This window comes from Giraffa tippelskirchi, chromosome 11 (genome assembly GCF_054371585.1).
Source record: "Giraffa tippelskirchi isolate mGirTip1 chromosome 11, T2T-mGirTip1v1.2.pri, whole genome shotgun sequence".
In the NCBI taxonomy this organism is placed as follows: domain Eukaryota; kingdom Metazoa; phylum Chordata; class Mammalia; order Artiodactyla; family Giraffidae; genus Giraffa; species Giraffa tippelskirchi.
This window is the reverse complement of record NC_137285.1, coordinates 31,297,049-31,324,106: the sequence shown is the minus strand read 5'-3', so window position 1 is coordinate 31,324,106 and position 27,058 is coordinate 31,297,049. Positions and strand designations below refer to the sequence as shown.

General features: G+C 38.5%; 1 protein-coding gene across 16 annotated transcripts in view; it reads right to left on the bottom strand.

Annotated features, from left to right (window-relative positions):
* The window catches only part of RAPGEF2 (Rap guanine nucleotide exchange factor 2), a 262,263-nt gene that overhangs the window by 85,880 nt on the left and 149,325 nt on the right, over window positions 1–27,058 (bottom strand). For 5 of the 16 annotated variants that reach the window (XM_081543697.1, XM_081543699.1, XM_081543698.1 and 2 more), the window contains exon 1: window positions 7,461–7,597. The exons of the other annotated variants lie outside the window; for them this stretch is intronic. In XM_081543697.1, the coding sequence (XP_081399823.1) occupies window positions 7,461–7,520 (60 nt within the window). In that variant the 5' untranslated portion in view covers window positions 7,521–7,597. Of the gene's footprint in view, window positions 1–7,460; window positions 7,598–27,058 lie in introns of those variants that run through there. 16 annotated transcript variants of the gene reach the window in all.

Genomic DNA, 27,058 nt, shown 5'->3' with positions numbered 1-27,058 from the left:
CAGAGAACTCTGCTTAATGTTATGTGGCAGCCTGGATGGGAGGGGAGTTTGGGAAAGAATGACATATGTATACATATGGCTGAGTCCCTCAAACTGTCACAACATTGTTAATCAGTTATAACCCAACACAAAAAGTTAAAAAAAAAAAAAAGGAATCCACCTTCCAATGCAGAGGACATGGGTTTCATCCCTGCATGTGGAACTAAGACCCCACATGCTAAAACTAGAAAGAAGATTGCATGCTGCAACAAAAACCCGATACAGCCAAAAGTAAATAAAGATTTTTTTAAAAAGACCCATTCCAGAGGTTCGGTCAACAAGCAGAAATGGCAGCGGCTGACAACTGGCCTGTTCTATGTGGCCAGGGTGTTTCCAGATCAGCAGGAAAGGGAGGGCCAGGAGCCACGGGTCTGAGAGGCCAGTGTGTGCTACGGTCTGCAGAAGGACAGGATACTTTATGGGGGGAGCTCTCTTACATCATTTCTCTACGTGGTTTAGCGTGTAAATGTGCGTTTATGGTCTCTTGTGTGTTTCTGAACAAGCTTCCTATCTATGTTCCCCCAAACAGACACTTTTATTTAACTCGTTCTGTGTAACACCTAAGGTAGTCCTAATAGTCCTGGCATTTTAATACTATACATGGAAACAATCATGAGCATGTGTCAGGTCTCCAAAAATAAAGACCATTTCTTAACGGTGAAGAAAAATAAGGAGGTCAGAGAAAGCAAAGATCTTTGGGCAAAGAAATTGACAGAGACCTGGAGGACACTGACTAACTTTCATTTAAATCACACACACACACACACACATACACGCTTGCACCTCGCTTTCTCTCACAGGTATTTCTCTCATCTAGACACTCATTTTCCTTTGTTTTTAAAATCCTATTTTTTCCAAGTTCATAACTTAATCATAATACAAATAAAATACATGAATAATGATAAAGTGGTCATTTGCTTTTAGTAGGAAAAGTTTTGAAAAGACTGCTACATACATAAGTTACTTTTCTCACTAGGTACATAAAATAAGGGCTTCCTTGATGGCTCAGAGGTAAAGAATCCACCTGCAGGGTATGCGGGTTCAATCCTTGGGTTGGGAAGATCCCCTGGAGAAGGAAATGATAACCCACTCCAGTATTCTTGCCAGGGAAAATCCCATGGACAGAGGAGCCTGGTGGGCTACAGTCAGTGAGGTCACAAAAGAGTCGGAAACGACTTAGTGACAAAACAACAACATAAAGTAAGCACTAAAAGGTACTTCATCAAGGATTTAAATTAAATAAAAATAATTTTTAAATGACTATTAAGCACAGGAAAAAGAAAACTTGAGTCATCACTCTTAGAAGGATTCTTAAACAGATTACCTGAATAAAATATTTAAGAGTATGGTCAGGCCTAAAATCAAGGACTAGAGAAATTTCAGGTCATATTCAGGGATAATTATATCTGCTGCTAAGTCGCTTCAGTCGTGTCTGACTCTGTGCGACCCCACAGACGGCAGCCTACCAGGTTCCTCTGTCCCTGGGATTCTCCAGGCAAGAATACTGGAGTGGGTTGCCATTTCCTTCTCCAATTATATCTATATGACCAAATTTACAGAGTATTTACTTTGGCTTAAATACCAATATTTCAAACATATAAAATATGATATTTTAAATGAGAAATTAAAACTATAATTTTTATTTTACCATGATTAAAGAAGTAATCGATATTCTAAAAAGATGCTGAGAATTCTCTTTTCTACTAATCTTAATTGGTTTTATTTTTATGTAGTCTGTATTTAAATGGGTCATTACTAAACAATATTTAAAAGCAAAGGTGGAAAGTATGCTTCTTCTTTTGACCAAAAGTAAGGATTTTTCTTTAATTGTCCTACAATGGGACAGAGCTTTCTTCAATCTTACACATATAAGCAGTGTATACAATGTACTGGCAAGTTCCTACAATATATTTCTTTACTTCTAACAGGGTAAAAAGATCTATTATTTGTTGCCAGGGTTTCTTGGACCAAATCCAAGACAAGATGACCTTGTCCTTGAATAAAACAATAGGATATTGCTTCCTCTCAGGCCTCTTTGAGCTAGCACAGTGGAAAACCTCCCCCAAGAGATAAGTTTATTTCATCTCAGGAAATATATCTGTCATAATAGACAAAATAAAGATCAGATAAAGAAGAGGTGGAATCTTAACCCAAAAGAGGCATAGTCTTAACAGCTATGATTAATCTCAGTGCTATCTTCCACACTGCTAAGGAAAATGCATCAGTAAAATTATATTAAGAAGACATTCTACCCAGTGTTTATAGACAAGGTCAGACTGTCATGGTAGGATAAAAGCAATTTTTTAAAAATTAAGTTTCCTTAGATCTTTTCTAGTTAAAGACAGAGAGCTGGGAGTCAGAGAAGAGGTGGTTGGTTAAGTCCTTTGGTGGACCTTCATATTATGGCCATCAATTTTTCAGGTTAACACTTTCCTCTGCCACCTGTATTGCCCTATTCTCCCTGACATAATCATTCCAACAGTGATGATCTCATTGTTTTTCTCATAACCTCCTAACTCCTCATACCCTTGGAAGCCTCACTTGTGATTCTTCCATCCTAGAAAAGCCTCTCTATTCTGTATTCTCAACAGTTGATAAACTGTTTTTCATTCCAACTGTCTCCTTCACACCTGGTACCAGGAAGGTGGATAATTCACTCAAGATACAGTGTCTCATCTAACTGCAAAGACCAAACCAATTACAAAAATTAATAAAATTAAGAATTACATATTAAGTGCCACTAAATTATCATTCAGAGGAAGCAGAGATGAATAGCAGCGAGGAGCAAATGAAAGTCAAGCACACAGCACTGCAGGCTGAGAAGCGAGAACAGAAAATGAGCTGTTAGCATCTGTAATCAGAGTATCTTGTCCTAAACGAAAAAAAGCACAGGTGGGGGAAAAATGTGCTCCTTAGTTAGACAAGGGAGATTACAGAGGGCCTTGGTGACCAGCAGGAACTTAGGCTCATAAAATGATGACTTGTGGCTACAGATGAGTCATGGCCAGTGTGGACTTGAGAGAGGTGGTCGTGAGCAGAAACGGGGCTGTGGAACAGCCAGGTCAGGGCTGCCCGTGCAGCACAGGCGGCCAGGGGCAGGCCGTCAGAAGTTACAAAGGAAGCAGAAGTTGAGGCATCAAGTTTATGTTGAAAGAGTTAAACAGCAATTAAAGCTGTTTGGTCCTAGATAGGACCAAACACAGAAGAGCAGGAGGAAAAGGAATCGGGCCAAATGGCAACTGTTCCTGACCATCCCAACTCAAGCCTCAAGACAACAACATCAAAAGAGACCAAAGCACTATTTTTTTTAACATTTTAATTTTCTTTTATTATGGTGAAATATAGAAAGCATAAAATTAACCATTTTAACCACCTGTAAGTGTACAGTTCTGAGGCATTAAGTACACTCACAATGCTGGGCAACTGTCACCCACCATCCACCTCTAGAACTCTCTCATTTTCCCAAAGTGAAATTCCATACCCACTAAAGAAGTAGCCTCCACTTCCCCCTCCTCCAACCTGTAAAATCACCATTCTACTTCCTGTCTCTATGAATCTGACTGGTCTAGAGACCTCCTAGAAGTGGAATCATACAGTGTTTGTCCTTCTGTGACTGGCTGACAGAAGTACTATTATCTATCAAATAGTTTCACAAAACTATGTTTTTAAAAGTTTGTAAGATAATTTTGATCACGATATATGAACTTGCAATGTCACACATACTAGGAGAAACAAGAGCAGCAGGAGAAAAGCAAGCCTTTTTTTCAAGCTGTGTATTCCAACCATTCACATCAGCTCTGATAACTACACAATCCACCCACCAGATTTACATTAAACTCGGCCATAGAAAGAGAAGCAAGACAGAGTGGTAGGTAAAGCAGGGCTATGAAATCAGACACACCTGAGCTCCAGTGATGCTCTACCACTTACTAGTCCTGAAGAAAAGTATTTTTTAAATCTTTCCAGGGCTCATTTTCAGCATATCTAAAAAGCTGATAATAAATCTTTCTTTAGAGGGTTGTTATAAAAATAAAGTCAGGGCACGTGGTACTGTACCTGTCATATAATAAGTGCTCAATAAATGATAGCTATCACTGTTTATTCCCTGCATTTAAGTAGATCTTTTCTTAGATCAGTCACATTTTTTAAAGTATCATTTAATCACAACTGAAGTCTCACTTATTGTAAGTACAGAACACTACACATATCGATAATTCTACAAAAAAGTGCAACTGGAAAACAGATGATCAGTTCAATAGTATCAAGTTGACTTATTTTAACTGATTCATTTAAAAAATGTACAAAGTTTCTAAGTCACTCTACAGTGCACGACTTTCAACAGCACACTTAAGGAACCCTCCTCCTGCTAGTTCATCCGAAGTGGGAGAAAAGGAGGGTGGAAGGCAGAACAGCTCGGAAACAGTGACAACCCCTCGCATGTCACCCCCAGGTCTCCCCCAACTTACTAAGCCTGCAAAGCTTTTCTCATATAACATCTATTAACAGTCTGTACCCCTAGTGTTCCATAGCAGTCTATTGGAAATGCAGTTTTATCACACATTTTAAAATGCTAATAATCTCTTATTGTCAAAATTCCTCAGATCATAAGGCTCCCCTGGAGACTGAGCGCTGGGTGGTGAGAAGAGAGCCCAGAACTAGGCGAGGTCTTGGTGACGCCCAGGTGTTCACCTCAGTATTCACGCCTGGCCAGGTGGAGAGGACCAGTGACGAGAGGTGACAACACATATAAAAGACACTCGTGTAAAGGGTTAAATGAGGCCCCCAAATTCATTTACATGAGAAGTTCGACAGTGTTCACTGTGCGCCTGTTAAGTGCCAGAAGCTGAGATGACACACAGAGCGGGACAGGGCAAGAATAAAAAGCCCCTAAGATCCTAAAGATTCTCACAAGGTAGAAGAACAGTTTACTCCCTGGACTCAGCCACAGCTGTAGCAAAAAAGCCCCCGGTTTAATGGTGCTGGCCTTTCAGCATCTCACTCCCTTCTGAAGTCAAAGAAACAAAGCCACTTAAAAGCCACAAACTTTTTGAAGAGGCAAAAATGGAAGTTACTTGTGACATTACTAAGTTTTACTCATTTAAAATTAGCTCTGACATTATCCCCGTGAAACCTCATAAAACCTCACAGGGCAAAGAGGGGCGTCCCACTCACGTTCGCTCGACAGCTAGTTACTGAGTCACCTACTATGTGAGAGCCGGAAAGTTATTCCCCTGTTCAACTCCTGCACAAAGTTAAAATCTCAAAAGATTCTCCTGTTTCAACTCCTGCAAACATTCAAATCTTAAAAGTCTGCTCATTAACCAGAGTCTAGATAACCAAAGGCCTCATCAACGAGGACCGGGTAGCAAGACCCTGACAACCCCGCCCCAGAGGCTGCTCTGGACAGAGAACTCCAGGACTTCCATCTGTCACAAGAGTGTCATGGGAGACGCCCCTGACATGTTTTCTAGACAGCACTTGACTCACAGAAATCTTATGGCTAGGGTTACTTTTATCAAACCATAACCCTGGAATTTAGTCAAACATAAAGCACTTGTTAGGAAATAAATGTGCTTTTGAGAACAGGCCTCTGTGCACTGCTTGAGTGGCAGAACAGGTAATACCATGTTCACAAATGTAGTCATAACTTTTCCTTCCCCACCAGTAAATAGTTTAACAATTTTCTCTGCTTATTAAAATCATATTATTATTGGGACTTCCCTGATGGTTCATTGGAAAAGAATCTGCCTTCCATTTCAGGGGAGGCGGGTTCGATTCCTGGTCCGGGAACTAAGATGCCACATGCTCTGTACCTGTCATATAAGCCCATGGAGCAACTAAGCCCACGTGCCAACTAGAGAGCCCATGCGCCTCCGCCACAGAAGACTGCACACCTCAGTGAAGACCTAGCACAGACAAAATAAAATAAAATAAAAAATAATTATGTTATTATTAATTTCAGTAACCTCGTCTCTCCATTCTGAGAAACGACCAACGAAAAAGGTAAACAAGGAGCCTGTGATTTGAACTTTGCTTCTAAGGTTCCTCAAATGCTGTTTAAGGAAGGTGCTTACTGGTCCCTGGAAAACTCCCGAGTGCAGAGGAGCTTCACGTCAGAGGCCCTGTTAATAAAATCTAACCAGAGTGGAACTTCTCTATAACAACATTTCTTATTAGTGAAATTAAGTATAAGGCTGGTCTTTTTTTGGATCTGATCCGAAGAGATTTAATTAGCAAGGTACCACAAGGATCTCATTACAGAGGGGCTGGGCTCCAAGCCCTGCATCATAACACGCCTCCAACACGGCCACAGCCCGGGAACATCTGTGGCTCCCACCCTGGGACTGCACTCACTGCATCCCAGAAAACCTCTCAGATTTAGTTAATAATGTTGTTCATGATGGTGGACAAAACCAAATTAGACCCACAAATCCAGGCACCTAAATATTCTAATTCATGGCCTCTGTCTATACATTTTCAAAGCCTCAGCGATTTATCTCCATTTTCGAAGTTTAACATCTCAACCATTTTAGTATACATAAAAGATAATTCCTATACCCTAGTAGAATACTCACCAGATGCCAGGATATAAGAATAGACGTTTTAAAAATATTTAGACTAATGACTATATAAGCTGCCTAAATATATGCATTTTCATTCAGGACAGTTAAATATACATATATTTACACACATATGCCATCAGTGTGATGGCAGCAAACTTCCAACATGGTGATATGAAGGCAGCAAAGTGAAAACTTGCATTCCTGGAGCAGGAGGCTGGGACTTGGGATTAACCAGAGAAAAGTGTTTCTCACAAACAGCAGTAGCTGCCTGTGGGATTTCAGCATGACAAATGCAGGGCTGACTCATGGGATCAATTATAAAGAAGCAACATTCGTGGCATTAAAAAAACTCTCTGTTCTCATCACCTGTTAATACACATTAAGAAGTCAGATGAGTCTCACTGATCGTTTTATTACCAAATCAATAGCCAAAGCTCTCCTCCCTCCCCTCAAGCCTACATGTGAATTCCGTACTACAGTTGTCTGTTCCCAATAACCTTTTTGTGATCTCTCATGAAATTCAACTATACAAATATTTTTAAGAAACTATTCAAGTATTAAGTTAAAGCTGAATTATCAAGCTTTAATTTCTGATTATAAAAAGCAGCCGTCCAATATCTACCAATGTTCATGATCTTGCTTTAAGTGGACTACTGGTCTTGCCTTTAAAAAAAATTTTTTTTAATCACAATAAAATTGGAAGAACAAGCCAGCTGTAACTTACCCTCCCTCCTCCAAGCAGAATGCCATACCCTCTAAAAACCCTGCCTCCCCTGAAGAGAAGCAGTGATCATCCCCGTTTTAAAGCTGTTCTCTATGACGTGCGATGGAAGCACAAGCGGCATTTGAGGTACTTACTGAATGTTTCTCCTGCTGGCCCATAACTCCATGGTTAGCTGGGACTGCTAGTGGTTTCATAATGAAGAAACATATGCTGGGCTGAATTTACACATCATGTAACAGTCTCTCATGGACGGCAAGTCACCCTTGACAGCAATGAATTAAAAGAAAAAAGAAACAGAAAGCAAGAAAAAAAAAGGGGGGGGGGTGGGGGCGAGGAGGAGAGTCAGCTGCAGCCTCAAGTCTCACTACCGGTGAGCTGAAAACCCTCACACTTGCGGACCAGAAAAGGGATCTGCCCGACCCTGCTGGTCTCCATTTTTATAACACAGAAACTCTAACCCTCTCAAGCTATGGCGAGACCCAGGAAACCTTATCCAGCTTTCAGTCTTCCCTGAGGGCAAGATCATTTCTGAGACTCAAGAACAAGAGGCAAAAGAAAAGGAGGAAATAAAAAAAAAAAAAAAAGCTAAAATGGCTGACTGCACACAGACTCTCCTCCAAAAGGCTTCCTACAGAATGATATTAGGGTGGTGGAGGAACCAGTCTCCAGCATTCAGCCAAGCATTGTTAATACTCTTGTCTCATTTGCAATCACACGTACAGACCCCTCCGACCATGGAAAAAAGAAGAAAGAGGAAGAAAGAAAGAACCAGGGCAGAGCGTGTGAATCGGGACCTCCTCCCTGGCTGCCAGTGATGCTGACGGAGCAGTGCCCAGTGATCTCTGTCCCACTCCACTAACCAAGTTTGCACAATTAATCTCAGCGGCATGACACTGATGGACATTTGATCTAATGATGTCTGTCCCTCACACTCAACACAACCATGACTGCCAGCAAGAGAGTCACTAACAGAAACACGGCACATGCACACACACACACAGTCTCGAGAAGCAGGAGTCTGAATGCAATACACCAATATAATTACATTATTGTGCTTACTTTGGAGGACCATGGCTGCAGGCAGTTGGCATAGCAACGCACAAGGAAAGCCATTTCCTGGGTAGAGAGAAAGCTTCCTTTTCTAAATAAAAAATTCCTCTTAGGAAACAGGCGGCATTGCTGCTTCCTGCAGAAAGCAAGACACTGGAGTCTGTCTCTTAACCTGCAAGGCTCACAGTCAATGCAGTTCTAGTGATGTAAGTGGATTTCTCTCTCGCCCTCCCTCCCCTATATACACTGAAATATTCAGCTCAAACGGTACACACACGTTCCTTAAGGCTCGCCCCCTCCTCTCCTTAACCATTTCACTCATTAAGGTAGCGATGGACAATTCAGATAAAGTAACGTGGTCTTGCCTGTGTTGTATCAGCAGCTGTAGGTTAAGCAAGTCTCAGAGGGGTGGAATCCATTGATTGCTGACTCCAAATAATATCACTGAAGACAGGGTGGGAAGGCAGAGCAAGGACTTACTTGAACAGCTTTGAACTAAAATATGATTTTTTTCACCAAGGTGAAGAAACAAGAATGGATGTGACCACTTTCCTCACCCTCAAATATCGCTGTGCTATAGGAAACCACCCAAAATTCACAAAATGCAAGCTCTGTACAAATTTAGAAGATGTGATTTTTCACAAACACCCATACACATGCGCGCGCGCACACACACACATATAGCACCTTGCAAATAATATCAAAATAAACCTGCTCAGGATTACAAAAAAAAAAAAAACTTAGAGGCAGAAGGTTGAAATTTAATAAGGTTGTATTATTCTGCCACAGACTCTGAACTCCACCCAGATAAGTGGGTTATGTGAAAGACAGCATTATAGTGGACATTTTAATCTGGAAGCCCTGGTCCATTTCTCACGGTCATCTCTACCCATAAATACGGAACATCTAGCCACTGGAGCAGTTGACTTTGGAGCTATTCATGCCTGCTAACTCGTGTTTCCCTCTCTCCCTACCTAAGCCACACCCACAGCGCTTATCTTCTTTCCTCCCCTCACACGTGAAGGCAGCCGGGCCCCCCACATCTCTATTTTGGATCCCTCTCCCCAGACATGCCCCATTCACAGACTTCTTGTATTATCCATTACCCCTTTTCTCCCACATATACTCAACCTCTCTTTCACAACTAGATGTTCTCCACACTGACTTTTGAACCAGTCAGGTCTCGCCCATCTCAAAAGCAAAACCAAACCTAGAAACCCTGCCGAGATCCTGCATTCTCCTGAGGTTACCAGGCTACGGTCTGATGGCTTCCCCACTTCACAACGTGACCTCTTGAGGAATCACCTGCTTTGGTTCCATCATCTCTCATCCCACTGCCCTCTCGACGAAGGACCACCATGGTCCTGAGACACGACTGAGACATCAGCAAGTCACCCTTAACACCCTCTCCACATGCAATCCATCATGATATCCCAGAAATGATGTTCTCTCCAAACTCAGATTTCTTTTCCTCTCCGTCACTGTCATCGCACTCCAGTCATGATTTTTTTGCCTGGAAAACTGTAGAAGTCTCCTTAGGAAACTCTGGGTTCAGTTCTAACTTCATCCATTCAACCCGTTTAACAAATGACATCTGGGATATTTTAAAAACTAAAATTTGGTCATTTCACCCGAATCCACTGAGCCCCCTTTTCCATATCAAGAAAACCCATGGCTTCTCACTGCTTCCTCGAAGAGGAAGAGGACCTTTTTTCACGCTATTTCCTCTGCCTTGACCTCTCTATCCAGACTGACTCCTACTCTACCCCTCACAACACCCTGGTGAAACGCCCTCAAGTTTACCATCATATTGTGGATCACTTCCCTGCCATGCTGTGACTTTACACTTAATTATTTGAGCAGTTAGTATGTGCTTACCCTGCTACCCAGCCCTGTCTATGAGGACTGGCATCATGCTTGCCTGTGTGCCCCTGGTATTGCAGTGCACAGCATACTACGTGGTTTTTGAATGAATGAAACCCTCAGTGACTAGGAATGGACACTGACAAGATCATCTTTGATCCTGTAAACCAGTCTCTAGCAAAATACCAAATATCTTTCTATAATAGACAAATTAACTACTTAAAAGTAGTCAGCGCTGATATTTGACAAAGGAGAAAAGGCAACGCAATAGACCAAAGAGAGTCTCTTCAACAAATGGTGCTGGAACAAATGGACATCCACACACAAAATAATAATAATAATAATCTAGAAACAGGCCTTATACTATCTACAAAAATTAACTCAAAATGGAACACAGACCTAAATGTAAAACGCAAAACTATAAAACTCCTATAAGACAGGAAGAAATGACCCTGAGTACACTACTGCCTTTTTAAACACAACACCACAGGCGTGATCCATGAAAGAAATAATAAATAAGCTGGACCTCACTTAAATTAAAAACTTTGGCTCTTTAAAAGACAATATTAAGAGAACTAGAAGACAAGCCACAGACTGGGAAAAAAATATTTGCAAAAGACATTTGATAAAGGACTTGTCCGAAATGTACAAAGGACTCTTAAAACTCAACAATAACATAAAATTTGATTTAAAGATGGGCCAAAGACCTTAATAGAAACCTCATCAAGAAGATGTACACATGGCAATAAGGATATGAAAAGATGATCCCCATCTTAGATCATCAGGGAAATGCAAATCAAAACAACCATGAGATACTACGACACATCTATTAGGATGGGCAAAATCCAGAACACTGATACCAGCACCTCCACTGGTGAGGAGATGGAGCAGCAGGAACTCTCAATCACTGTTAATAGGAAGGCAAAATGGTATACCACTTTGGAAGACAGTGTGCTTTCTAACAAAACTAAACATACTTCTATCTGATGACCCAGCAACCCACCCCCTGATATATACCCAAAGCAGTGGAAGACATACGTCCACATAGAAACCTCGACACAGATATTTAAGCTATTTTATTCGTAATTGCCGAAACTTGGAAACCACACCAAGATGCCCTTTAGTAGATGAATGTATAAATAAACTGTAGTATGTCAAGAAAATGAAATATTATTCAACACAAAAAAGCAACCAGCTATGAAGCCATGATATGACATAGAGAAACGTTAAGTGGATATTACTAAGTGAAAGTAGCCAATCTCAAAAGAGTACGTACTATATGATTCCAACTATATGACATTCTGGAAAAGGCAAAACTACAGAGACAGTAAAAGATCAGGGGTTGCAGGTGGGAGTGACGGGGTGCAGCCAGAATGAAGAGGTGGTGCACAGAAGACTTTTAGGACAGAGGAAATCCTCTATATGATATTAAAATGATGGATACATGTCTCATTATACATTTGTCCTAACCCATCTGCACAACATCAGGATTGAACCCTAAGGTAAGCTAAGGATTTTGCATGAATATGGTAGGCTCATCCTTGGTTTTAAAAAAGGATGTACCATTCTAGTGAGTAAGACTATGATCCACGGGGGCAGAGATATCTATGAAATCTCTGTATACCTTTTTCTCAATTCTTCTGTAAACCTAAAACTGCTCGAAAAAAATAAAACCTTGAATGAAAAAAAGTAAAAGCTAGAAGCAAACCAAGTGTCCACCTATGAATGAATGTATATATAAAGTATGGCATAATTTATACATATGATGGGATATTCAGTCTTTAAAAAGACTAAGATTCTTCACAAGCTACAGCAAGGATAAATCTTGAAGATACTATGCTAAGCAAATAATTTAGTCACATAAGGACAAACACTGTATGATTCCAGTTATACGAAGTACCCAGAAGAATCAGCTTCATAGACAGAAAGGAGAATGGTTGTTGTGAGGAGCTGGGAGAAGGGAGAAATGAGGAGTTATGTTTAATGGGTACAGAGTTTCAGTTTGGTAAGAGGAAAATGTTCTAGAAATGGATGATTATGGTTGCATAACAAGGTGAATGTACTTAATGCTACTGAACTGTACACTTAAAAACGATTAAAATGATCAATTTAAATGTTATGTGTATTTTACTACTATTACTACCACTACCACTACTACTACTACTACACACACACACACACACACACACACACACACACACACACACACACACACACACACACACACAGAAAGTCAATGGCAACTCAAGAACTAAATGATCAAGTCACACAACATTCACCATCTAGCCCATGTCCCACAGGTCCAGATGACAGAAGCCCCTTTCCAAGATTAAGTCAAATAACCCCCATGCTGATGGCAGCCGACCTTAGGAAGAAGGTTTCACATTGCTCCTCTCAGCGAAAAAACCTGTCACTTCTCTTAAGGAGGAAACTAAGCTCATCGGGGACCCTGGTAGATGAAGTCAGAATCACACATCCTCAGGCACTGGATGCTTTTTTGTGCTAAGACTGCTGTGATTTCTCTCCCAAGCTGGCTCCACGCCTACAACCTCCCCATTTTAAAAAACACATGATGGCAGTACTGAAATTCTACTATCCATCCTACCTTGTACACAGAAATTTAATTATACCAGGTTATGATATGCCAAACATAAAATATGAAGATTTGAGAGAAACCAATATTACAGAGTTTACACAAATAAGAAAAAAATCACACTTAGGCTGAATTTACTTATACTTACCCTTTTTCTTAACCATCAAGGTTTAGCAAATAGCATTCAATAGATTCAGCTACTGAAAAAAGACCATGTAACAACTTTCTGCCTGTGTTAAGAACGTCTGTATGTGTGCATGCTTAGTCATGTCCGACTCTTTGTGACTCCATGAACTGCAGCCCGCCAAGCTCCTCTGTCCATAGAATTTTCCAGGCAAGAATACTGGAGTGGGTTGCCATTTCCTTCTCCAGGGGCTCTTCCTGACCGAGGATTGAACCCATGAACCCATGTCTCCTGTGTCTCTTGTACTGGCAGGCAGATTCTTTACCACTGAGCCACATCAGTAACAATGATCCAAAAGACAGAGATTACATACACATCAAGAAATCACTTAATGTAAATCTTCATCCTAAATTTAAAACCATCATATTCACTTATACTTTTTTCTACCTAAAGTATTCCCTTTTAATTACTATGAAGTTGAGAAAAATGGTCTGCTCTTCTCAGTAATTATTAACCACATTTAGGATTAATATGTGTTTATTTATTTATAATATCTACAGTGCTTATCCATAGATCTCCAAGTGCTTTACAAACATTTAATTAAGCTTGGTCAAAACCCAAGGGAAGCAATAAAATAATGTATTCCTCTTTCACAGAAAAATACAGTGTATAAGATTACACAGTTAGTAGTTGGGAAAAAAATAAAATAGAAACTATGTTTCTAATATCACTGTGTATAAGATTACACAGTTAGTAGTTTGGAAGAAGATAAAATAGAAACTACATTTCTAATATCACTTATTTTACTTATCCACTATACTATGGTCATTTTTTTCTCTCTTTTCCTTTCCTCAGAGGGAAAACTATAGAGGTTGGAGAAAATCTGTTGGAAAGGAAGGAAGAATTTATTCTTCGATACTGGAAACATAAAATTTTATAAACATAAATCCTAATGTTTTATTGTACATCAAAGAAATGACATTTTAAAACGCTATTTTCTATATGACCACACCAAATCCATGCATCTGGTCCCATCACTTCATGGGAAATAGATGGAGAAACAGTGGAAACAGTGTCAGACTTTATTTTTTGGGGCTTCAAAATCACTGCTGATACTGATTACAGCCATGAAATTAAAAGACGCTTACTCCTTGGAAGGAAGGTTATGGCCAACCTAGATAGCATATTTAAAAGCAGAGACATTACTTTGCCAACAAAAGTCCGTCTAGTCAAGGCTATGGTTTTTCCAGTGGTCATGTATGGATGTGAGAGTTGGATGGTGAAGAAAGCTGAGCGCCGCAGAACTGATGCTTTTGAACTGTGGTGTTGGAGAAGACTCTTGAGAGTCCCTTGGACTGCAAGGAGATCCAATCAATCCATCCTAAAGGAGATCAATCCTGGGTATTCATTGGAAGGACTGATGTTGAAGCTGAAACTCCAATACTTTGGCTACCTCATGCGAAGAGTTGACTCACTGGAAAAGACCCTAATGCTGGGTAGGATTGGGGGCAGGAGGAGAAGGGGACGACAGAGGATGAGATGGTTGGATGGCATCACTGACTCGATGGACATGGGTTTGGGTAGACTCCGGGAGTTGGTGATGGACAGAGAGGCCTGGAGTACTGCAATTCATGGGGTCGCAAAGAGTCGGACACAACTGAGTGACTGAACTGAACTGAACTGAACACCAAATCCATAAGCACCAAGCCAATGCAAAACTATGCTAGGTATGGTCAAAGTTTCACTTCTCTTTTCCTAAACCCAATATATCCCATTAGTATTATGATTTCTTTCTTGAAAAAAAAAAAGAAAGATAAGAAATGTTGATAATCGGACAAATTCTTCACACCATTAACTCAGTTCTACATTTCTCATAATCTAGTCCACCTTTGGGTAAACTTCAGACAAATCCCACACACACATTCTCCTCACAGAGGAAATCTGGACTACAATTTTTATTTTTTATACTTTGACCAATAAAAAGGAACTTCAGGCTCTTGGTTTAAAATAATTTCTGAAATAAAATGAGAGATATCGACACTATGCCTGACATAACAACTGTTGAGTAAATACCTGAGTTTAATTTAATAAAGGCTTTAGAAATACTTGGAACCATTACTTGACTTAGCACTTATTATCAGAAAAATCTAATTGTGAGTCCAAAAAAGATATATGCTCAAGCCAGATATACTTTCAAGATATATTCAAAGAAATCTTTAGGCAATGTCTTTCTTTCACAAAAAGCTGTCTGACAACAAACTACATATGCTGTAATTAACCAATTTGTAATAAATATACTATTTACATGGATCATGATAAGAGAAAGATTAAAAGATGGCATGACATTAAAAAAAATACATTTGAATCGGTTCTATTGAGATGGATGAAACTGGAGCCCATTATACAGAGTGAAGTAAGCCAGAAAGAAAAACAACAATACAGTATACTAATGCATATATATGGAATTTGAAAGATGGTAATGATAACCCTATATGCGAGACAGAATAAGAGACACAGATGCATAGAACAGTCTTATGGACTCTGAGGGAGAAGGTGAGGGTGGGACGTTCTGGGACAATAGCATTGAAACATGTATATTATCATATGTGAAACAGAACACCATTCCATGTTCGATGCCTGGGGCAAATGCTCAGGGCTGGGGCGGTGGGATGACCCAGAGGGATGGGATGGGGAGGGAGGTGGGAGGGGGGTTCAAGATGGGGAACATAGGTGGACCCATGGCTGATTCGTGTCAATGTATGGCAAAAACTACTACAATATTGTAAAGTAATTGGCCCCCAACTAAAATAAATAAATTTATTAAAAAAAAAAAAAAAGGTGGCATGAAATGGAGAGTTCCCTGGCAGTCAAATGTTTAGGACTCAGCGCTTTCACTGCCACGGCAGGGGTTCAATCCCTGGTCAGGGAACCAAGATGCTGCAAGCTGCATAGCACAGCCTAAAAAAAAATGGCATATAATGGAGACATGCAGAAAAACAAAGAAAAATAAAGAAGTCTGTAAGTGACTAAGAAATTCCAACACACAGAATGGAGCTTTTCAAAATGCACTTATTTGGAAAATGAACAGACTTCAACAGCTGATTTCATAAAGCTTACCTCATTCTCTAGAACCTGTTTTAAGAAAAGACCAGACTTCATCCCAAATTTCTCAAGTTCAAAAGCAGAACCCTTGTAACTGGGTGCAAATCATTTCACTGCTTTTCCTAAGGACAAGGCCTCAAAGTGGGCTCCTGACTGCAGTATTTCATAGAGCAACACTACTCCAAATATAAATGGCAATTATTATCTTTATTAGTAATTTGGCATGTAACCTATTCTATTATGATTACTATGTTTGGATGAGCATAATACATTGCTAACTATCTATTTCTATTCAACAAAAGGAGAAATACTGACCACAAACTGGAATGTAAATTAGTTGAAGACAGGGACCATACAGCATTTTATTTGTCTGATATGTTAATGATAAACTATGTTTTATCTCTACTATTTAACACATAGTAATTGTTTAAACGAAGAATGAATGCATGATTCCACTTAAACTTTTTCAAAAATAACCTGTGAAATGTTATTGGATTGACCAAGAAGTTCATTCATGCTGTTCATGGGGTCGCAAACAGTTGGACACGACTCAGTCACTGAACAATAACAAAAAGTTTGTTCAGTTTCAAGTAAAAAATAAAAGACACGTTTTCCATTTTCATCAAGAACTGTATTGAACAATGTATTCCTCGAATGAATGAACTTTAGGGGCAACCCAGTATTACACCAGCTGTAAAATGAGGAAATAGACACAGGATAGTTGTGCAACCAAAAAATATGTCCAACTTGCTAAATGACAAAATTAGCTGTTTTAATTAACGTGACAGGTGAAAAGAGTAGATGAAAACCAGCAAGTCTAAATTCAACAGCTTACAATGTATACCACCCAAATGTCATTCATACAAGTATTAACATAAGATAGGGAAGATCAGGCTAGAGGAACAATTCACGGCAGGGTGGGAGGTGGCAAGGGTTATCTGCAAAAGTGAGCTCCACAATGTCTGGAAATCCTAATATAATCTCAGGTTACATTATCAGACATATAATGTGCAGGGTGGGGACACAGGAAGGTCTGCTGTAGCTAGCATAGGAGAAGATGAAGTTGCATAACTTCATGTAACTGACAGCAACCCATTCTAGACATGAGGACTTAGGAGATAATGAGTAACTTGTTATCACATTCGAACAGAAAATCCAGATGCTAAGGTGTCGGAGAAGTTACAAGAAGTTAGGAATGTTTAACCTAGATGAGAGGCTGCACAAAGCAGGGTGTCCTTAAATATATGAAGCACAGTTACAGGAAAGTGGAATATGAATATTTATTTGTGCTGCTTTAAGAGATATCTAGAACCTTCAAGAAGACTAAACTAAGATTATAGAGAGGCAGATTTCAGCTAAGCATGAGGGAAATTTCTGAATAATAAGGCTTTTCCTACAATAAACAATAACTGGTATGATTTACAAAACTTTGTACCAAGCAGTAGTGTGCAATTTTGACACATGCTATGTATGGAATCTCACAAATATCAGTGCTAAGTGTAATTATTAATAAAAATATAATAAAAGCAGAGGATGAATGTCAGTGATTACATAGGAAAAAATAAATTGTATTAAGTGGTTTGCTGGCAGATTCCTAAAATCCTTTTAAATTCTTAAAGTTATCTTACCTAACATGGCTGTTCCCAAACATTAGCTAGTAGCAAGATGGGGGTGATAAGACAGAGACAGGTAATAAGATAGAGAAGACTGTCTGAATGAAAATGAATCTATCATGGGATAAGATTTCCTGGTGGCAACTTTCCTTTATTCTGAGATCTTTGTCCTCCTACTTTGGCAGCTGTGAAGGAAATATTAAAATGTCCTTACCTTAAAAAAAAATTATAGTGATAATTGGACAGCAGTTTAAAGGTTTTCTTGTTAACATCCCTTAATTTGCAAATTAAATGTTGTCAAACCTAGAAAAAGGTAAGTAAAAGGTGTTTCTCTTAATGGTAGCAATAATTTGAATTATTAAAAGCTGTATATAACTAGACAATCAGTATTATAGAAGGTACAATATTCTTAAATACTACCAAAACACTACCAATATTTTCTCATACACAAGTAATTTTGTGGCAGTGTTTTAATCTCTAAAAAGAATCACTATTTTTAGACAGTTGTGAACTGTTTTGGTTCATTAGAAACTCATACTTTTTACTTTAAGAAAAGTCAATCTGTTCTTAAAAGATCTTTAAGAAAGATTTGGCTTATAATTTATAATATTAGTGGATCTAACTTTTAAAATACTCTAATTAATCACACAGTTATCCTTTGTTATGAAATGGTACTAGTTGCCAGTGAAAACCCATTTCTGTATTAGAATGAAGCTAGAAAGGCTAAATAGCAGGGGTGGGGGTGGGGGGACAGGGAAGGGGATGGAGGTGGGGAATGTTGTGCTTTACTAATGAGAGATGCATGGTTCAAAAAGGGAAAACACCTAATTGCAACATGAAAAAACTGATGAATCAGCCAGCACCTATAACAGTGGATATTCTTGTTGTTGCTGTTCTATCATGTCCGACTCTTGCCACCCCATGGACTGCAGCAAACCAAGGTCCTCTGTCCTTCACTATCTCCCTTGAGTTTGTTCAAAGTCATGTCCATTGAGTCGCTGATACTATCTAACCATCTCATCCTCTGCTGCCCCCTTCTCCTTTTGCCTTCCATCTTTCCAGCATCAAGGTCTTTTCCAATGAGTCAGCTCTTCACATCAGGTGGCCAAAGTATTGGAGCTTCAGCCTCAGCAACAGTGGACATTCTATTCTCCAGTCTATTTCTTTTAAAGGTACTTAAACTGTAGGCATCTAAGGTGGCTGAATTATTTGAGATATATTTCTTTTAGATCAAATTTAAAATGTAAGTAACATAAAAGCAATATATGTTAAATTGATTTTAAAAATAAGGAATTTCATGTACCAGGGACAGAAAAGACCTATGTCTTTGTTCAACTCTATCTGTGTGACCATGAACATTGAACACGTTACCCGACACCTCTGGCCTTAGGATGGTTATCTCCTAACAGTGGAGACAACATCACCAAGCTTTCAAAACTGCAGAAAGATTGAGAAAATATGTGAAAAAACACCCAGTCGATGGACTGACCTGGTGGTAGAGATGACAGGCTCCTATCATTGGCGGGCAGTGCAGGGGGCATGGGTGCAATTCCTGGTCCGGGAAGATCCCACATGCCTTGGGGCAACTAAGCCTGTGCACCATGACTACTGAGCCTGTGTTCTAGAGCACTCAAGTCACAACTACTGAAGCCCTCATGCCCCAGAGCTCCACACCACACAACTGCGCTTTCATGCTGCAACTATGAAAGCCCGTGTACCTAGAGCCTGTGCTGCACAACAGGAGAAGCCACTACAATGAGAAGGTCGCTCACTGCAACTAGAAAGTAGTTCCACTCTACACAACTAAAGAAAGCCTGCACACAACAACAAAGACCCAATGCAACCAAAAATTAAATAAGTAATCAGGAAAAAAACACCCAGCCGACTGGTGTATGTGATAAGTATTCAATAAGGGTCAACTTCATTCCTTCCAAGAAATTCGAAAAATTCAGTGGTACTCAAGGTTTGGGCAACCCATTAATCAATGTTATTCAGATAGCATATATCCTTGTATAGAACTGTCAATGCAGGTGAATCTATGATGTCTCTCCTAGTAATGTTTACTCACGCTAATTCTGGGAATTTGACCCAAAGACCTCAGTACAGAACCACAGTACTGCTGAGGACCTACTATAACAGCATATATGTGGTGCAAAAGTTATACAATAGCATATGAGATACTATCTGCTTCTGAAGCCTCTGCTGACTATTCAGGAAATTTAATTTTTAACAAACATATTTTCATTTTTTAAAATCTGTTTTCAAATAAATATCAATATGTATAAGTTCTCATAATGGTTCAATAATTCTTACTCTACAAGAAAATAACAGTATTTCTAGAAAGCAGCATTCATCAATAGACTTCATGACCAGGAATAGAATTGTGACTGCCTGTCTGATGTAATTAAATATATTCCAGACAGGAAATGCTTCCAAGTTAATTTGCCTGGAAAATAATTAAATATAGAAGAAATGGTCTCAATATAGAAAATATTTTAGGTGCCACAGAAATTCTTTAAATGTCCCCTTGAAAAAGAAGCCAGCCTCCCAATATGACCAGGGGAGCTTAAGATGACAATATTCAATTTTCCTTTCTATAAATAAATGAATAAGCAAACAAAGCCCAAACCACACATCTACTTTCTTTCTTTCCTTAAAAACTAAAAACACAGAGTACTTTACCTATTTGTATTTTAGTTGTACTTTGAAATTTTCAATTACTGCCATGCATATATTTAAAGAAAAATATTATAATATTTAATTGAACATATCAGGTAACTACAATTGTTAGAACTACTCACAACTGGCCAGATGAATCACATTCATGGACAATTATATCTCCTGATTGCACCACACAGTAGCAGTTCACGGTATTAACACATAAACATAAATCTTACCATGAAACAGTAAACAGAATAAGTAGCATTCACTCATTCATTCTACACTTGACCCCCAAGACAAACTGGGATAAGACAGGAAAAAAGAAATCAGAAAGAAGAAATGACCCTCAGAAATCATCCTGATTAGTAAACAGTGTGGTGGACATAAGCAAAGTATACAGTGTGTCATACGAAATGCTTACTAAAAGACTGCCTTGGAGCAAATGTATAAGAAAACCTATTTTTCTTGATGGTGCATATTTTATAGGCAACGTTTTTTCAAGGAGGTGAAGCAAAAAACAAACAAAAAATCTGTTGGGCCCAAATTTTAAAACACATGATTCAATCCAGTGGACTTTTTAAAGATAAAATCCAAAACTAATAAAATATCAATATTATACATTCAGCTATAAAAAAAAAAAAGGACGAAATAATGCCATTTGCAGCAGCATGGAGGCAAGAGTACTGGAGTGGGGTGCCATTGCCTTCTCCGATGGATGCAACTAGAGATTATCATACTAAATGAAGTGAGTCAGAAAGAGAAAGACAATTACCATATGGTATCACTTTTATGTGGAATCTAAAATATGACACCAATGAATCTATCTATGAAACAGAAACAGAATCAAAACATAGAGAATAGACTTGTGGTTGCCAAGGGGGAGGAGGGAAGGATTGGGAGTTTGAGATTAACAGCTGCAAACTAGTATATACAGTGGTAGTCTTCAATCTTTTTGGCACCAGAGAGTGGTTTTATGGAAGACAATTTTTCCATGGACTGATGGGGATGGGGTGGGGGGGTGGTATCAGGGAGTGGTGAGTGGGCGGTTTTGGAATGATTCAAGCGCATTACATTTCTTATGCACTTTATTTCTACTATTATTAGACTGTAATATATAATGAAATAATTATACAGTTGTCACTTGCCACTCACTGATAGGGTTTTGATGTGAGTCTGCAAGCAACTGATTTATAACTGTCTCTGTGTAGTCAAATCTCTCTGCTAATGATCATCTGTGTTTGCAGCCACTCCCCAGCACTAGCATCACCACCTCAGCCCCACCTCAGGTCCTCAGACATTAGATTTTCATAAGAGCGCACAACCTAGATCCCTCGCATGCACAACTCACAGTAGGGTTCCTAATCCTATGAGAATCTAATGCTGCCACTGATCTGACAGAAGGCGGAGCTCCAATGGTAATGTGAGCAACGGGGAGCAGCTGTAAACACAGGTCACTGGCTCAATGCTGCTCACCTCCTGTTGTGCAGCTGGGTTCCTAACAGGCCTCTGGTAGTGATCTATGGCCTGGGGGCGGTTGGGGATCCCTGATACACAAGATGGATAAACAAAAAGGTCTTACTGTATAGCATAGGGAACAATAATCAATATCCTGTGATAAACCATAATGGAAAAGAATGTGAAAAAGAATGTATATATATATATAACTGAGTCACTTTGCTGTACAACAGAAATTAACACAACATTGTAATTCAACTATACTTAAATAAAAAATAAACTTAAAAATATTATACAAACTACTAGAAAGCATGGTATTTACAATAAAGGAAAAAAATGCAATAAGAAAGAAAATGGGACAGTCAGCTAAAGGGGAAATTTCTCTAAGCAAGAAGCGATGCAGGAATCTCCAGTGACCAATGAGCCTATAGGGAAAGCACATGTAGACAGGCACTCCAGCTCTTACCAGGGCAAACCCACCACCTCAAAGTCAGGAGCAGGGAAAACTTCCAGCCCCTTCCCAAAGGAACTGCTACCGGTTTAGACATCCTGCCGGAGCAGATGATTACTGAATTGCACTGACTGAGAGCACAGCCATGAGAAGCAAACCACACGCTGTGATAACAAAGGAAACCAGCCACAGGTGTCTTAACATAAGCAGGACAAGCAGAAAAGAGGGAAGATGGCAAGCCGATTTAGACCAAAAAAAAAAAGGAAGCCAGTAAGAAAAGAAAAAAAGAATACTCAAACTAGAGGATAAAAACAGAATTCTAGAAAACTAGTAAGAAAGTTTGAGGTGTTTTAAATACACTGCTAAGTACTGTTTATTTACTTGGCACTATCAAACTGAAACAAATTGTCATAGATTATCCTGAACATTAGTATTAATCACCCAAAGGAGGGTGTTGAAAATACTCCTGGTGATGATCTTTTTCTGAGGGTGTGGGGGTAGTTAGGGACACCAAACACTAGTCTTATTGACATTACCACAAGACCAAAAACTCAAGTTTTAAAGGTGATCTAATGACACTACCATTACGATATCATATTTTCATACCACACAAATGTTTGCATTAAAATTTTAAATATTTTATAATTCCACATAATGGCTCATAATTATCTTAATAGGGAAGAGGAGTCACAGAACTTTATGGGGAGACACCAAAATAAAATTCCTAAGGAGAAAAATGCTCTAAATGAGAAATGCTAAATAAATAAAGTAAAAAATATCTACCTTTAAAGATTACTTTTGGGTTTCCCTGGTGGCTCAGTTAGTTGGTAAAGAATCTGCCTGCAATGCGGAAGACCCAAGTTCGATCCCTGGGTCAGGAAGATCCCCTGGAGGAGGGCATGGCAACCCACTGAAGTATCCTTGCCTGGAAAATCCCATAGACAAAGGAGCCTGGCAGGCTACAGTCCATAGGGTCGCAAGAGTCGGACGCGATTGAGTGATTAACACTTTCATACAGTAACTACAAAATGGATTGCTGGCAACCATCCACTACAATGAATATATTGAAAACAATTATTTAATGTGAAACATTTTTAAATTCTTCTGATTTCACCCCAAGTTAGCTTGGGACCTTTACATTTTCTCCTAGAATCTATAAGGGGATTAAGGAAGAAGGAAAAAGAGGTAAGGGGAAGAATTTCACAGGAAATGAGGACAGGCAGCCTCACAGGTGTACAGTCTAAGGGCACTGCTCTCAGAAGGGCCCTGCACTTGGTTTTTCATGAAAACTAATTTTATGTGAAAGAAGACAAAATGGACAAAGTGGGGTTACTCAAAATTGGGTACTTGGCCCATATTTTCTTGTAAGTGAACAAACTGAGCTTGTCACCTTGAGGAAAACGGCTTATAGCACTTTGCCAAGGATAAAATTTTAGCTTTCAAGTAAAAATTAGATGTTGGGAAAACATATCCAAAACCATAAGCTTTACAGCTTCCCAATAATTAAGGCCTTTTAAAATGAGACTGGTAGTGATATTAACAAACACGATTTTTTAAAAAATATTGTATAACATGCTAAAATTTGGAAGACTTAAATTTAACAACCAATGTGTGATATTATAAAATCACACATGAGTAGAAAGACCTATTCCATGTGTCAGTAAGGACAACGAGTTTTAAAAGTTTACTGACAGGGTGTTATATTCCTCATGGCAACAGAACCTTTGAGGAACTATCACTTGTCAAATTTTGATGGAGTGTAACAGTAAAATTATTTGAAGAAGCTGTTAAAACTTTCCTCCCTTTCCATACTTTATACACTTTAACCCAAAGAACACATCAGAACAGACTGAAAACAGAAGCAGATATGAGAATCCAGACGTCTTCCGTTAGGCCAGACATTAAACAGATTCAAAAAACTATAAAACACCACCACTTTTCTTATGTTTTTTTCTGTTTTGTAAAATACAGTCATCTTTCACTTAAGGAAAAACCTTAAAATGGGTTTATTATGTTTAATTAGCCAACAAGTATATATTTTTAAGTTTCTCAGTTTCAATTTCTAACATGCCAAGAAATGATATAGATAATTCATACAAACAAAAGCTGATGGAGCCCTCACAAACTTTTAAGAGTGTAAAGGAGTCCTCAGATGGAGAAGTTTGACAACTGCTGCTCTGAGAGATGAATCAGAAAAGAATCAGCCTCTTAGTTCTTTTTTTTTTTTAATCCAGTTGTCAGCTGTCCTTACATTCCTTGAAGACAAAACCCAGTAAGATCCTACCTCAGCTGAACTTTCTAACACTCAACCCACTTGCAGGAATACTAGCTGCCCATACTCTCCCCATGGAATTAAAGTTAGTCCCAAAAGTTAGGCAACCTTTTGCACCAAGGAGCAATATAAAGACTGAAGTACTTGTTAAGAATGTCCATTATTCAGCCTGGATGGGAGAGGGGATTGGGGAAGAACAGAGACATGTATATTTTTGGCTGAGTTGTTTACCTGAAACTATCACAACAATGCTAATTAGCTATACTCCAACACAAAATGTTTAATTAAAAAAAAAAAACTGTGAACATAGATGCAAAAAATTTAAACAAAATTTGAGAAAGTTAAACTCATGCTGAAAGAATAATGTGTCATAATCAAGTGGCATTTACCCTAGGAACTCAGGGATGGGTTAATATTTGAAAAACAATATTTTATAGTAAGTATAAATGGATTATAACCTTTAAAAACTGTGAAACACTACATTGTACACCTGTAATATGTAATATTGTACATCAACTATACATCAACGAAGAAAAAATTCATCCTTGAAAAAAAAAAAGAATGCCCATTATTGTCAAGGGCATCAATATCACCAAGAATATCACCAAGGCCCAAGTACTCTCTGCATTAGAGAAGTGGGATGTGCTTATTTCAGAATTAACAAACGGCAACATGATCTTTTTCCTAATAACATTGAGTATTCTGAAGCTCCTGATATTCAAACAGGTTTTTGAAGATTCAGTTTAAAATTTTGTATAACGAAATTGATAGAAAGTAGAAGTACACAAATCAACTTATTTTAAGATTTTAACCTATCTTCTGACACTCCTAAATGCCTTCTGGACTGTACCAAAGCCACAGGTGACCAATTAACACTACTATCTTTACAGATATCTGAGTAAGAGTCAAGACAGAGTAAATATTTTATTTTTCATCTTCAAATTTTTCCCTTCAGAATTACCCCATCTTTTATTGCAGTTAGCAATTCATTTTTCAGATCCAGCCCACTCTGAGGTCACATCATTTCTCCTCTAGGCTAGCAGTTCTAAACCCCATCTCACATCCAACTACTGCCAATATTACACTTGAGAGAAAGAGAGGAAGATATAGGAAAAATAAAGGCTAATGACTCCATACTAAGTCCATAAGAAACTGCTCTAATACAAACAATTGTTCAGTAAGGCTTTTTTTCCCAATAGATTCTATAATTATTTTTTCCCAAAATATCTTAAAGTTGTTTTTCAGCCTACATGTAATTTAAACAATCACCAAGGCTGAAAGGTACATCTGTTAACTGGGTATGCTCAAGTCAGTTGCTACTACTGATACTCTTAACATCACTGAATTGTACACTTAAAAATGGTTAAGATGGTACACTTAGTGTTACATATTTTTTATAAAACAAGAAAAAAAAGTTAAATAGGTGAACTGTGTGGCATATGAATTGTATCAATAAAGCTGTAATTTTTTTTTTAATCAGTAAGTTTGTTCCTAGTTTTTATAAAAGAAAGGGAAAAAAGTTTCCTACTGAGATATGCATAATGACAAATTTTTTCAGAGGATAAGGAGGAAAATTTATATATATAAAAATGTACAAAATCTAGTAGGTGTTTAAAAACTATTTTAATAGGAATCATTAATATTTTCCTTTCACAAGTAATGTCAACCTAACACCCATACATTGAATCATATGCTAGAGTTTCTCCCAGAGGTCAGTCAACAATACCTTCTAACTAACACAAAGGTATTTCAAGTCAATGATGTTTTAACACAGGATTCAAAATCAAAAGAGAACATTTCTAGTACCCCAATATTGCAAATAGTGAAAACAGATAACTTAGAATGGATAACTTAATCCATTCAGTACTGGTAGGAAAGGTTAATTCAGCACTGGTAGGAAATAGGTCTGAGTATCACAGTAGATTTTTCCAAAGAAAAAAGACATTTTTCAAATCAGCATGTAACACCGCAAAAAAGAAAAAAGACATTTTTCAAATCAGCATGTAACACCGCAAAATCTCATGACAGAAAATAAAAAAGGAAGGAAAAGAAAAAAAATCACATAAGAGATGAAATGGCTGAAGATGAAAAGACCTTTGCTGTTGAAACTAAAAGTTAAATTTCAGCCAAGTATATTTAAAACATGAACAGGCACAGAGAGCCACCAGTGTTCACAATTTAAGGCAGGACAAAGTGGCAGTGATCTTTCTGACAAATAAATTGCTTGAAATATTGCATGACTTGCTACACAACACCCTTATTACTTTCAATTTCCAAGTGCAACCAAAAGATGGGTCCAATTATGACATCAATACAAGCTTTCTTTCAGAATGGAATGAAAGAACAGTAAATCCCAGTGGCCACGGGAGTTCTGCAGCAGCGATGATGTCATATATAAAAATAGACATCCTCTAACAGAAGCAGAAACTTGTGTAAACAGCACGCAGCACACTATTCTCAACCACCTTGCATGAATTTGCAATGCCTGCTGTTAATAGTGCGAGATAAATCATTTCATGTTTTACACCATTTCCTGATTTACATTTCG